Raw genomic sequence first — 15,110 nt, forward strand, 5'->3', positions numbered from 1 at the left:
TTCTATCATACAACCATTAGGAAATTAATTCTCTCAAAAACCTTAATAAGTTTGGACATGATTCAACTTCCTCTCTGAAATTAAGCATTCAGATAAGAACATTCCAGCCAACCCTCTGATTGCAGCTTTGTGAGATCCAGAACAGAGGATCTGGCTAAACCATACCTGAACTCCTAACACACGGAAGTTGTGAGATAATACACATGTGCTGTTTCAAAAGATGTTCAGTTTGTAGTAATTGGTTATGGAGCATTAAGTAACAGAGTACCCTCAATTCCATTGCTCGTCAATATAATATCTTTTTAAAATTTTTTTTTCAACGTTTTTTATTTATTTTTGGGACAGAGAGAGACAGAGCATGAAGGGGGGAGGGGCAGAGAGAGAGGGAGACACAGAATCGGAAACAGGCTCCAGGCTCCGAGCCATCAGCCCCAGAGCCTGACGCGGGGCTCGAACTCACGGACCGCGAGATCGTGACCTGGCTGAAGTCGGACACTTAACCGACTGCGCCACCCAGGCGCCCCTTTCGTCAATATAATATCTTGCAAGCTCTACGATTAAACCTATTCTTGTCTTTTTAAATTATACTAAGGGCTCAGTGGCCATGGCTCCTGAAAAGTTGACTATCAGTAACAGTGTTAAGTATTACAGAAATAAAACCTAGATTCCAGGTTTTCCTTGAAAATCTCCATTTAATTTCATTGTATTTTTTTCAATTAAGGCAATTTAATATTCCTAGATTTAATTCCTAGATTTAATCCTGTGATTTAATCTTACTAAAATAAAATCAATACCCACAGCCTTTATTGCAGATACATCAATAGAATTAAGTTGTTTCCAAAAAAATTCAAGTAGAAAGGGTATCTAAAACTACCACTTTTTAAGGAAGTATCCTTAAAAAGAGGTAACACACTGAAATGTAGAGGTAATAGCTGGGACTTCAACAGCCATTAGGGCTATAAGTGCCAATTATTGATGATGATTGAGCAATAAGATGGTAGAAACCTGAATTTCTGAAGACTTTGTGGAAAAGCCATTATGTTAGTTCCTGCAATGATACTTTAAGGTTTAACCTGAGTGTAATAATTTTCTATCTTGTTCAAATCATGGTTACTTGGGAGTTTTATGGATATTTTCAGATACTTGACAAATAGTAACATACATAATTAATTTGTGAATTGTAAAATAATACACTATTACAACCTACACATCTCTATTTGGCTGAGGAGCAAAAGTCAAAATGACCCTGGTAAAGGCTTCTACAAGGGCCGCCATTACTCTGGTAGAGGAATATACAAAGGGCAAGTATTTCAAAATAAAGTAATATGTGAACAAAGGCATAAAGTCTTGGAAATGTGTAATTATTTGGTGGGAAGCAGAATGACCTAATTTGACTAGAGTGTGGAATAATTGGTAGGACTCAAAGAGATGTATTTCTATATATTCCATTTGGTATATTAATGAATGGTTTGAAAATTCATGACATTGAATTAATGTATCACCTCTATAAGGCAATGAAGAGCACAGATACTTCCCACTAAAACTAAGATATATTTTCTAGGAAAATAAAGCCCTGCAGTATGAAAAATGGATTGAAAGGGAAAGAGGCTGAAAAGTCAGGTATCAGATAAAAGGCAACTATACTATCTCAGATAAAAGAATATATGGCTTTACAAATGTAATAGGAATAAAAATTGTTAAAATGATATATTCAAAATACCAAGCAAATATAAAACCGAGAAGACTTAGAAACTGACATGAGAGTGGAAGATTTCTTGGACAGAGTATTATTCTATTTCTGGTGTCATCTCTGATACCTGGCAAATTAGTAGGTACACAGCAAATAAGCGTTAAATATTTTCGAGATTGCAAAATTTTCATCAGTAGAGAGAATACACACTGGCTGTTTTATGCTCAATTATAACTTGTAGTTATGCAATAAAAATTCTCATAGAATAAATATCCACTGTTAGCCATTGAAAAAGACTACTCCTTTAATAGTTTTCATTTAAAAGAGTTTAAAATTGTCTCCATTGATCCAATTCTTAAGTGGTTTACAAATCTAAATTTATATAACTGTATATATATACTTCCTGGAACTTGTAAAAATTCCTTCACAGAAAAACATGATAAATGGTGTTTAGTTTCCTACCATTGTTCACAAAGCTAACTTAACCCACAAAACAAACAATAAACAACTCTATGCTTACCTTTACCATAATAATATTAGTAAATAGATGAAAATACACAGTATTTTGTGGTATTGTCATTAATATTTTCTAACATGGACAGTGCAATTCAAGCTAAGCTATTCACTGTTCCCAAAATATCTTTACTTACTTTCTCACACCCTGACTTCTCAGCAAACACAACCCCACTCATCAACCTCTATACTCCCACACACATCACACACACATGATATAACTGGGAAAAGGAGGTGTGAAATTTTTAGCTTTCCTAGGAGCTAAAGTAACTATAAATATGAGGACTGCCATTCACTATTAGTACAATTCTGTATATTTTGATGTGTAGTGAGATCAAGTTCACTTTCGGGTGACTGTATAACATTCAAAACTAGTAGAAGAGTGATCTTGAATTTGGTAAAATAGTTGTAATAACAAAATTAATTTAATTTGGCTATCAGGACGTAAACAGAATTGTCTTCAAAGATCTTTGTGGATAAAGAATATATGCAGAAAGATTATACATACCCTTGTATATTCTATTCCTGAGCTCCTTTCTGTATAGCTTCAAAGGGTTCTGAATTGTGGCAAATTCATAAGGATTACTAATTGTGATATGTTTTAATAGAAGAAACAAATGCCTTTTCATTGTTCCTTCCAGACCTCTAATTCTAAGGAATCATTGATTTCTTCATATAATTGACCATTAACAACACAGGTTTGAACTTTGTGGGTCCACTTTTACGTGGAGATTTTTAAAAAATAAATATAGTGAAGTACGGTAAATGTATTTTCTCTTATGATTTTCCTGATAACATTTTCTTTTTAAAAATTTTTAATGTTTATTTTTAAGAGAGAGAGAGAGAGAGAGCAGGGGAAGGGCAGAGATTGAGAGAGGGAGACACAGAATCCAAAGCAGGCTCCAGGCTTTGAGCTGTTAGCACAGAGTCCAACATGGGGCTCAAACTCACAAACTGAGAGATAATTACCTGAGTCGAAGTCAAACATTCAACTGACTGAATCATCCAGGCTCCCCAATAACATTTTCTTTTCTCCAGCTTACTTTAAAAATATAGTATATATATATATATATATATATATATATATATATATAGTACAAAATATGTGTCAGTAGATTATATACTCAGGCTTCTGGTCAACAGTAGGCTATAAGTAGTTAGGTTTTGGGGGAGTCAAAAACTGTATGCAAATTTTTGAGCATGTTGGGGGTTGGTGCACCTAACTCCTCTGTTGTTCAAGGGTCAAATGTATATTTTTCTGGATTATACAATATTTGGATTTCAATTATTTCCTTTTTTCTTCAAAACTATTGGAATCTTGAAACAATGAGGTTGACTTGAAGATATAAAAAATACACACTGGAAATAAATTAGTTCATGGAGCTATTCATTCGCTTGTGGGGGCAACCCATAACAGGCTTATTCCTTCCTGGAGCTATCAAAATCTATTTACTACATCCCATGGATCTTGAATGGGAAATGGTTTCTGCTAGGAAAAGTATTCCCTTCTGGTCTCAGCTTGTCTTCCAGTTCAGAAAATAGGATTTGGGTCACATGATAGAGAACAAATGAAAATCTTACAAAGGCATCATTGTCTAAACTAGCCTGAAGTGTCGAAAACAAATTAGAATGAATGTAAGTCCAAAAATTTGAAGAAAGGTATGTAGTTAATTTTATGGAGTGTTTTTATTTTGGAGAGTTAATGAAAAAAAGGTGTCCTATTTCTACCGATATGTGGAAAACAACAACCTTTGAAAGATTCTTATTGATTTAGGGTAATAATATGTAAATTAAGAGTGAAAGTACACTGTGCCACTTAAATTACTCCATAGACTAACAGACTCCATTCTCTTTCCCTTATAAATATGCCTAGGAATAAAAATTAGGAGTGAGATCATCATGTAAGTAGCATTGTCCTAGGGATTTCTGGTTTTGTTTTAATAGTTCACTTAAACAAAAAAAAAAGTTTGTTTGTTTGTTTATTTATTCATTTATTTATTTATTTAAAGTCAACACTGGGGAGGGGCAGAGGGGGAGAGAAAGAGAGAGAGGGAGTGAGAGGAAGAGAGAATCTTAAGCAGGCTCTGTGCTATTAGCACTGAGCCCAACTCAGGGCTCCATCTCACAAACTGTGAGATCATGACTTGAGCTGAAATGGAGAGTCAGATGCTTAGGTGACTGAGCCACCCAGGAGCCATGTTTTAATAGTTCACTTTAAGAAAAGTAGAAATCTTTTAAGTCTAACTGAATGTTGATAAAAGGACTGTAAAACCAAGAGTGGCAAGAGCCAGAAGAGAGGACATCTTCATATTCTTTGGTTAGTTCATTGCATTTTATCTACCTAATGTCATATTTCAGGAACCAAAAATATGTCAAGGTGATTCATGTCTAGAAAATTTTCTTATCGGTAAGAACTTATGAATAAAAATTTACATTACCAATGAACAAGATTTCACTAAGTTTGAAACATTTACAATTGATTTTCAGGTAATAAACAATTTACTGTTTCATTTTTTACTAGCATAAACATTCCAACTATTATGACTAACTTTCCCTAGAATTAAATAATACTGAAAAAGAATAAAAGGAATATATCCTTTTAATGTATGCCTAACCCATAGCTCAAAAATTATACAAATTTACTTAGTATATAGGTTATAAAATAATTTAAATATTTACATAAGATTTAATAGAGTTAATATTTCTTTTAATACATTGAAAGATAACGGCACAAAAAAGTTTTGATTGATATGTCTTTCTAAAAATTTATTAAATGCCAGATACAACTTTATTGCTTTCCCTCTGAATATCTGTGAACCAGTGGTAAGCCAAGGACAAAATTAAGATTCACCAAAATTAAGATTCAGTGTTATTAAATAAATAATAATAGGAAGAAAACACTCTACTATTAAGAAAACCAAAGCAAGTCTTGGTTAACAAGCAATTTTAGACTTGCAGAAGAAAATATGTATTAGTATTAATATTTGCAATGTGATCTAAAAAAACCTTGTTAAGATTTGTCACTTTATTACTTAAACACTCAAAATAACCAAACTCCTCACCAAATCTACTTGAATTCACATAAACTTCTAATTTTATAGGCATATAAACTGTCTTAACTACTAAAACAAACAGCTTGAAATGAGTAGCTCTAACTATGGTAGTCAAACTGCTCATAGTATGCTTCATGGATTTGAAAAATGCTTTAAATTCGTATAGTGACAAAGCCTACAATCCCTTGATCAAAAATATATGAAAGGGAAAAATATTGTGAATCTTACCTGTAACAAGAAAGCTGCATCTCCCAGCTCCAGCTTCATTAATGATGCTACAATTATAAACCCCATAGTTTTCATTGGAAAGACTCTTCACCGGGTATTCTGTATACTCTTGAGAGTCAAACTGACCCGTCCGTAATAATTTATTGCCCAAGCGCCACTCATAGGTCAGCACCCGTATTGGATAGGCTCTCAGGACCCGGCAGCTCATAGTAACACTTCGGTCTTGTCCTTGCCGAATTTCCAGGAACGCTGGTTCCACAGCAGGAGGATCTGCAGAAGAGACGTTAAAACAGATAAAACATGTGGTCTGCAATGAGCCAAAGGCTATTCTTATTCTAAGAAGCTATTTTTAAGAACACATCTAGCAACAAGTAAGGAGTAAGAGGTGGGTGGAGAGCAACACCAGGAATTTTAGCTTGGGATGGGAAATGGGAAACATCATTTACTGACTGTGGGCAGTGAATGAGATTCACTGCCTTGAAATATCATTTGCAGGTGAAAGTAGCAGAGTTCATTTTTTTTTTTTTTTTAGCTACTTCCCAGAACAAACCATCATGACTATGTTTATACTGCCAGCAACCAAATGATGTTGTAGGTGTAAAATGCAGTCTCCAAATTAGCATGAGACTTTGAAACAGACGAAGTCATTGGTTCAAGTCAGTGAATTCTAATTATTCCCAGTTTAGCTTCTGAACTACCTATTATTTAATAAAGTAGGTAACCTAAGTTTATAAATTTATGTTCTAAATTATTTGGTCTGAACACATTTGACTAAAATTCATAATATTCATGGGTAAACCTTAAGCAAACTTTGCAAATTATAACACAGGTGGATGAGGTTTCTAACTCACTGCAGTGATGCATTTATCCGCCTTAATTGTGATTTTTTCCATATAATTAAAACTTGCTACATTAGATACCTAACTTTTTTGTTTTTGATGGAAAGATTTCTGAAAAGTTTTTCATACATACATTTCTCATTATATAGAGTATGCAAATTATAATCCTTTACCTCATGACTCCTGATGGTTATAATAAATAACAATTACTTCCTAGGCACTAAGGACAGGATTCATTTAATCAAATAAACTGTGACCACTCAGGATTGCACTGCACAGCACTATCACATACTTGACTAGATGTATATGATACTCTCCTGAGTAGTATAGAGCCGTACATACTCTCTTGTGTAGTATAGAAGCCATACAACTCTTTCTGGCATCCTTTCCTTCAAGACACTAAAAGGTTTTAGGACTGCCTAAATGCACTAAGTTCACCCTCCAATATTCTTTACATGTTATTCCAATACTTTTTTGTACTTTCGCTGTCCCTTCTTGCTGCCAATCTGTTGACTCATCCTTCTTGCTTCTCTCAACAAATATATTTAAACTATCTTACTGTTCTAATTTTATTCATAAATTCAATTTTTGAGCTCTTCCTACATAAGTGCTAATTTTTTTTAATGAATGAAAAAAATTCCTGTCTGCATGAAATTTATGATTTAACACAACAGGCAGCTATTTAAATAGCTGATTTACAAAACTGAAGTACAAAAAACAATTCTAGGGTAGAAAGTAAAGAAGTGAATAACACTATGAGGATTGACCAGGCAAGGCATCTCAAGGAATGTGATACTCGAGCTGTGTCTTCCAGGATATATAGGAAATGGTGAGGTCGGTAATCAATCATCCCAGGTAAGGAGATTAATATGTGCAAAAGGTAAAGAGAAGGTAGAGAGGAGGTGGTGTTCATAGAAGTATAAATGAATTGGCATAGCTGGTGAACAAAAGGTGCATGAGTGCTTCAGAGGAAATAAAGATGGAAAGAAAGGAAGGGACTCTAGTCAAGAATTTCTGAATATCATGTTATGGAGTTTGGATTTCATCTCGTTAGTAGTGAGGCTCATTAATTTTTTTTTCTATTGTACCTGTTAATCCCTTTCATCTATTTCATCCAATCCCCACCACCTTTTCCTGTGGCAAACACCAGATTGTTTTCTGTTATCTATGAGGAGTCTGTTTCTGTTTTGTTCATTTGTTTCTTTTGTTAGATTTCACATATAACTAGAATCATATGGTATCTGCTTTTCTCTGTTTGACTTATTTCACTTAGCATAAATCCTCAAGGTCCATTTAAAATTTTTTAAATGAAGGTTTTATATGAGTAAACTGATCTTTTAGAAAGAATGTTTGGGCAGACAGGAGGAGCATACTCAAAGGAAAGAGTCTAGTTACACAGAAAATGAGAACATCATTGCTAAAAGTCTGAACTAAGGCAATGTCAGTGAAACCACAAATGATGCCTTAGACAATGAGGTGGATACGGTGTCAGTGACGAAGACAGAGAAAACAGGAGGGGTAGTTTAGGGTACGGTGGACATGTTGAACTTGTGCACCTGCTAGTCAGACAGTAGGGATACCAAGTAGGCAACTGTTTCTTCATTTCCAAATATATATGGGTTATGTTTTATTATCTCTTTGTTCTGATTTTTGCTTAATTGGATCACGGTCAGAGAAAATAGTCCATGTGTTTTCAATCTTCTGAAATTTGTTGAAGCCTGATTTATAGCCCAATATACGACTAATTTTTGTTCTGTGTTTGCCTGCAAAGAATGAATAGTCTGAAGTTTAGGAGTGTGATGTGGAACTGTTTGTTGGGTCAAGTCTGACAAATGAGTTATCCAAATCATCTACATAGTTATTGGGCTTTTACCCTATTTATTCTACTTGGATTAATTTAGAAAAGTATTAAGCTCTTCTAAAATGGCAATAGTTTAAAATTTTTTCTTATAGTTTTCTCTACATTTTCCTCTACATATTTTTTAATGTTTATTTGTTTATTCATTTATTTTTTTGGGAGACAGACAGAACATGAGGGGGGGAGGGGCAGAGAGACAGGGAGACACAGAACCTGAAGTGGACTCCAGGCTCTGAGTTGTCAGCACAGAGCCCGACTTGGGGTTTAACTCAAGAACCATGAAATCATGACCTAAGCCAAAGTTGGAGGCTCAACCGAGCTCCCCAGGCGCCCCTGCTTTACATATTTTGAGGCCACGCTATTAAGTACATACAAATTTAAAATTGCTTTATTTTATTGGTAAACTGAAGGTTTTATCATTTTGAAACAACCTCCTTTATCTCTATTAAGGTTGTATTATTTAAAACTATTTTGTCTCAATTAATACTTACTCTGACATTGCTTAGTTAGTAGTTGTAAGCTGTCTTTTCCATACTTTTAGAGTTCCATTATCCTTATATTTTACAAGTGTCTCCTTTAAACAGCATGCAGTTATATTCTATTTTTTCAAGAAACCTTGGCAATATTTAAATTTTACCCACAGCAATTAACACTTTGTTTATATTTACTGACCACTGATACATTTGAGTACAAATGTACTCAACAAATGTAACTGTTTTGTACTTCCTATTTGTTTTGTGGTCTTTTTTCTTTGTCTTATTTTAGATTTATGGACTACATGATTATTCCAACCCTTTTGCTGCTACTAATTTTAATTCTCTCTTTTTAAAAAAAAACAATTGAACATTATAATTTTATATCTGCACTAATTTTTAGAATTATTCAGATATATGCTGGCTCATTTGCCTTTAATTCATTCTTTCACTATATACCTTAAAATTCCATGATCATTTTCCAAATTTTGCCTCAAGTACATCATTTAGAATTATCTTTAATGACCTTTCTGGTCTTGATTTTCTGAAAATATATTTTTAGCCTTATTCTTAAAAGATATTTTCCTTTTACATAATAGGATTAGAGGGTGGCATTGATTTTCTTTTAGCATATTAGGATATAGTTCTACTGTCTTCAGATGGCTTTTACTGCTATAGACAAGTAAGCTTAAAGTCTCACACTTTAAAGTTCTTGTTTTTGTTTCCTCCAGGTACATTCAAAATGTTTTTACCTTTGATATTTGATAGCTTCAATATAATGATTTTAAGTGGATATTCTTTGTACCTAAAAGTTTGGGACCTGCTGGGATTTTTAAATCTGTTGATTTCAGTTTGGTATATTTCACCTAAGAAATTTCTGGAAAATTGTCATTTCTTAAATAATACCTTTTTTTTTTTTATTTCTATCCTCACGTGAAGGTCTTTTTCATTCATTCTGTCTTCCATGTCTTTAATCCCTCTTCCAACTTTTCTATTTCTTGCTTTTTCTGCATTGCATTTTGAATAAATTCTTCTGAGCACTAATTCTTTCTTCAGTTCTACTTAATCTGCTAAACCCATCCATTATGTTTTTATTATTATTTTAATATTTGTTTGTTTATTTATTTATTTATATCCAAGTTAGTTAACATATAGTGTGATAATGATTTCAGGAGTAGAATTTATTAATTCATTACTTACATACAACACCCAGTGCTTATCCCAGCAAGTGCTTTCCCTAATGACCATTGCTCATTTAGCCCATCACCTTACCCAACACCCCACCAACAACCCTCAGTTCGTTTTCTGTATTTAAGAGTATCTTATGGTTTGTCTCTCTGTTTTTATTTTTGCTTCCTTTCCCCTATGGTCATCTGTTTTGTTTCTTAAATTCAACATATAAGGGGCGCCTGGGTGGCTCAGTTGGTTAAGCGTCTGACTTCGGCTCAGGTCACGATCTCACGGTCTGTGAGTTCGAGCCCTGCGTCGGGCTCTGGGCTGATGGCTCAGAGCCTGGAGCCTGCTTCCAATTCTGTGTCTCCCTGTCTCTCTGCCCCTCCCCCGTTCATGCCGTCTCTCTCTGTCTCAAAAATAAATAAATGTTAAAAAAAAAAAAATTAAAAAAAAAAATTCAACATATGAGTGAAATCACATGATACCTGCCTTTCTTTGAATAAATTATTCTGCTTAGCATGATACACTCTAGTTCTATCCCCATTGTTAAAATGGCAAGATTTCATTATTTTTATAGCCAAGTAATATTACATTGTTTCTATATACCATATCTTCTTTACCCATTCATCAGTCAATGGAGATTTGAGTTCTTTCCATACTTTGGCTATTGACAATACTGCTGCTATAAACAATGGGGTGCATGTGCCCCTTAGAATCAGCAGTTTTATATCTTTTGGATAAATACCTAGTAATGCAATTGCTGGGTCATAGGGTAGTTCTATTTTCAATTTTTTGAGGAACCTCCATACTGTTTTCCAGAGTGGCTGCATCAGTTTCTTTCCCACTGGCATGCTTTCTCTGCATCCTTGCCAACATCTGTTACTGCCTGAGTTGTTAATTTGTTTTTTTTTTTATTTAAAATAATGTAGCTTTCATTTATAAACGTTCTGCATAGTTTTTTTGTATACCTGTTATGCCACTACTTTTATACTTTTCCATTACTTGCAAATGTAGTAAGATTTGTCTCTTATTTCTTTAAACAAAGTAATTATTTTATACTGTCTGATATTTCTATATGGCTTTAAAGATGTTTTTTGTTTGTTTTCTCTGATGGTATTTTGTTGCTGTGTATTCTCGGTTAATTTTGACTCTGTGCTATTCAATGTCCTGTAAAAATATGGGAATTTTTAAATATCTAAGATGATGATTTCTTCCTCTAGAGAGATATGTGTCTATAGGCAACTACTGATATCAATGTCTAGGATCACATTAATCTAGGTTCATGGCTGGAGGTTTTATTTTAATCACCCAAGTGATATGAATTTTCATTAAAAATCCTCCAAAGAGGCAACTTGTGATTATAATGTGATCCCACATCACCCTTACCCTGCTCACTTCAAAGACAAGTTTCTTTGCACTCACTCGGGAATAGGAATATGTAGACTGGGTTTACACCTACTTTACTCTTACCCTATGGATATAGTCCTTCGAGTTCCAACTTCTATGGGTAGAACTTTTCTCCAGGAAATACTCTGGTTAGACTGTAATCGACTCGAAATGTCATCAAAACTGAAGCTTAAATTCTCCCACATCAGCAAATGCCCTTGGGGCAAGATTAGCCTCATTGTCCTGCTTTCTTATAAATTTGACATTGTATTTTTAAAATAAACATTTTAATACTTTCAATAATATTTTTTAGAAAATTTGCAGCGTTTTTTGATTGTTTGCATTGGAAGAATTTTTTTTTTTTTTTTTTTTTTTTTTTTTTTTTTTTTTTTTTTTTTAAGAGAGAGAGAGCAAGTGGAAGAAGGACAGAGGGAGAGGGACAGAGAAAATCTTAAGCAGACTCCACGCCCAGCACAGAACTGGATGCCGGGCTCAATCTCACAACTGTGGGAACAGGACCAGAGCCAAAATCAAGGTTGGATACTCAACCGACTGAGCTACCCAGGGGTCCCTACACTGGAAGGATTTTGAGGAATATTTTGTCTATTATATGCCCAGAATCACATGTCTCTATTAGTCAAATGGAAATACAGATCTAAAGCTCAAAATGCTGACTTGACTGAAAGCTCTGGTTTTATTGAGATAATTCAGAATAAGCTTAAACAAAGACAAATAAAAAGCCAAATTTGGATTTAATCCTGAATATAATCACTTCTGGGGTTAGAGAAAAGTAAAAGCTCCTAGAGGAGAATAAATATAAATAAGCAAAGAGATATATGGATCCAGAGAGTTGTGTTACAAAAAATTAAAGGCTTTGGACATTCAAAGAACATAAAGTAAAAAAATGTGCCATATGTTAGCAATATATGAGTTTAGATTGAAAAAATATATTGTTTTTGACAAGTCTGATGTCATAAATGATTATAGCAAAAGCATTTTCTGTGGAGTATATATAATGTGTGTTTCAGTTTTCATGGTTAAATAGTAGACATCAGGAATGACATCTGTTTGTTCAATAGTGTTGTCTATGATTAGAAAACATAATTATCTATTCATTCTACTTTCAAAATATATCCAGAGGTTATACATTTCTCCCAATCTTTACTACCACTACTATTACCTCTTACATAGACTACTGCAAATGTCCTCCAATAGCCTTCTAAAACGCCATTGTGCTTCCGATTTTGACCTTCTACTATTTCTCTGATATTGGCCAGATGTTCTTTTACAAGAGAAATCAGCTCTTGTTATTCTCCTCCTTAGAACACTTTATTGATTTGCCCCTACTTGTCAATCAGGCTTACAAAGTCCTGCAAGTTCTGGCTCTGACAATATTCTCAATCATTCTTATCTTAATCATTGTGTTCAGAAACAGGTTTCCTTCCTGTTCCTGCATGACAAGCACTTTCTGGATTCTGGGCTTTATTCTTTCTTCTGAAGATGTTCTTTCCTTCACTCTTTCTATTGCTCTCTGATGATCATTGTTTATATTTTACTTCTTTAGAAAGCCTATCCTGGGCTACCAATTAGTAAAATATTTCTCCTACTGTTACCAATACATGGTTAGCAATCATTGTATTTATTTCCTGCATAGTAACACTATTTGTTCATATCTAGTTCATATAAGTTCCATTATAATGGGACTCAAAAATCCCCATCATTGTATCTTCTCTGTATCCATCAAGTACTCAGCATTATAGCTAGTGCCAGATCATTACTGAATACATAAAAGAATGAATGAATAAATGATGTAAAAGAGTAAAGATGTTCACGAAGTCTTCAATATTTATTCAGCATGGGTTCTATGTCTACTCTGTTAAATCTGTGTAGATTCTGTGCTTACTTTGGCCAATAGAATAGAGCAAAAGTAATGCTACATCATTTTCTAGGCCTGGACCACAGGAGACTGGGAATTTCACTTTTTATCTCTTAAAATACTTATTCTGGGAGCCCTGACCCATGAAATAAGTCCAACTACCCTACTAAAGAGACCATCTCAAGAGGTCCTGAGATTATACAAAGGAGGAAAGGGTAGAATTAAGCTCAGACTTCCAGCCATCCCCACCAAGGTTCCAGATATGGGAGGTCATCTTGTACCTTCCAGACCAGCCCAGCCACCTGCAAAATACCATCAGATGACCCAGATAATACCACAATCCACATGAAACAGAGTAATAGCCCAGGCAAGCTCTCTTCAAATTCTTGACTTGCCAGATATTAAATAGATATAATAAAATATGATTATTTTGAGCTCCTAAGTATTTGCTTCACAATAACAGATAACTGATACAAAAGTCTCTGAGCCTTCAAAATTAAGCAGTTTGATATTATGAGTGGAGACCTGGTAGAGTGAGGCAAAAGGACAAGTGGACAGGGCAATGGTGAGAACACAGTTTAAGCAACAGTTCCTGGGATCCAAGTTGGTTCCAGAAGGAAATGATTCAGAAGGAAACTAATAGGGGAAGTCAATCAATAGGCTGAATTACTAGGACACTTGAAAACCTTAAAAACAAGTACACTGAGAACAATGGAATGAGGAAACGAGAAAGCTGTAGTCAATAAACAGAATTTGTTGAAAATTTGGAGTGATTAGAGGCTCAGCATTATGTTCATTGGAATGAAATGCTGAAGTGAAGTAGAGATTAATGATACTAGAGTCAAATGCAATTATGTTAAGTGAATACACATTTACTCTCATTGTATTTGTATCTAACAGTGTTTGCAACTGCTTATCTTTCTTCTTATAAATTTGTTTTTAAGTGGCAAAGGTCAAAATGTAATTAATTATACTTACCAGGCCAATATCCTAAAATATATATTTACTTTTCCTATGAATGATTTTCTGTGGGAATTCTTTGACTATATCTGACCTATTAGATTATTTCAAATAATGGATTTTTTAGACTTTCACTCTATGTGAATGAGTCATTCATCCAAACCTAGAAAATTCAGTCAACTCATTTATTAACAGCCTATAAAAACACCTGATAGTGTTGGGTTAAATCTCTTCAAACAGTGTGTTTTCATAGAGTTCAGTAGAGTCCGAGTTGGAAAGCATCCCTAAATGAAAGTAATCATTACTGCTATTTAATAGACTGCCCAAACATCTTGGGTTCCAGGGTGATTCCCTAACCTCAAAATAAGTGATAAAATGTGAAACTAAGCAAACTCATTATAAGTCACGTTTGCCTGTGGAAAACTTCTGTGATATAAGGTTCACTTTAAGCCCACTGGCTATTAATGAACTCAGCATTTCATTCCTTGGAATAACCAGTGAGAAGAACAGACCTTCACAGTTAGGATTAAATGGTGTTGTGTGAAAACTTTAAATATGATGAAAGAAAGCTTCAGGTGTCAAAAAGTTAAAGTTCACTATTCTGATAAAATCAGCATTTCATGGTGTAAGAGTTATTCAGTATGCTTTATTATGAAGTATTTAATTTTAAGAAACTGAAATAAAAAGATATTGTGAGGAAAAAAATCCACTTAAGGAAGATTCCTTAGGAGAAATAAATAGGTAATTGTGTTTTTTTTCCAACTGAACAAATGATTCTAAAATTATACCATTATAGTCTAAAAATACACTATTATATTATCTGGTTCAAAAGTTTACTTGTCAGGGGCACCTGGGTGGCTCAGTCGGTTGAGTGTCCGACTTCGGCTCAGGTCATGATCTCACAGTCCGTGAGTTCGAACTCCACATCCGGCTCTGTGCTGACAGCTTGGAGCCTGGAGCCTGCTTCAGATTCTGTGACTCCCTCTCTCTCTGCCCCTCCCCCACTCGCACTCTGTCTCTGTCTCTCTCAAAAATAAATAAAACGTTAAAAAAATTTAAAA

The 15,110-nt window shown here is 34.2% G+C and overlaps 1 protein-coding gene across 1 annotated transcript in view; it reads right to left on the reverse strand.

The window, feature by feature from the left end:
* MDGA2 (MAM domain containing glycosylphosphatidylinositol anchor 2) overlaps nucleotides 1-15,110 on the reverse strand; it is an 855,787-nt gene that overhangs the window by 119,611 nt on the left and 721,066 nt on the right. The window contains exon 9 of the mRNA XM_042943085.1: nucleotides 5,485-5,754. Within this exon, the coding sequence (XP_042799019.1) occupies nucleotides 5,485-5,754 (270 nt within the window). The remainder of the gene's footprint in view (nucleotides 1-5,484; nucleotides 5,755-15,110) is intronic.

The sequence above is a fragment of the Panthera leo genome, chromosome B3, assembly GCF_018350215.1.
Source record: "Panthera leo isolate Ple1 chromosome B3, P.leo_Ple1_pat1.1, whole genome shotgun sequence".
In the NCBI taxonomy this organism is placed as follows: Eukaryota; Metazoa; Chordata; class Mammalia; order Carnivora; family Felidae; genus Panthera; species Panthera leo.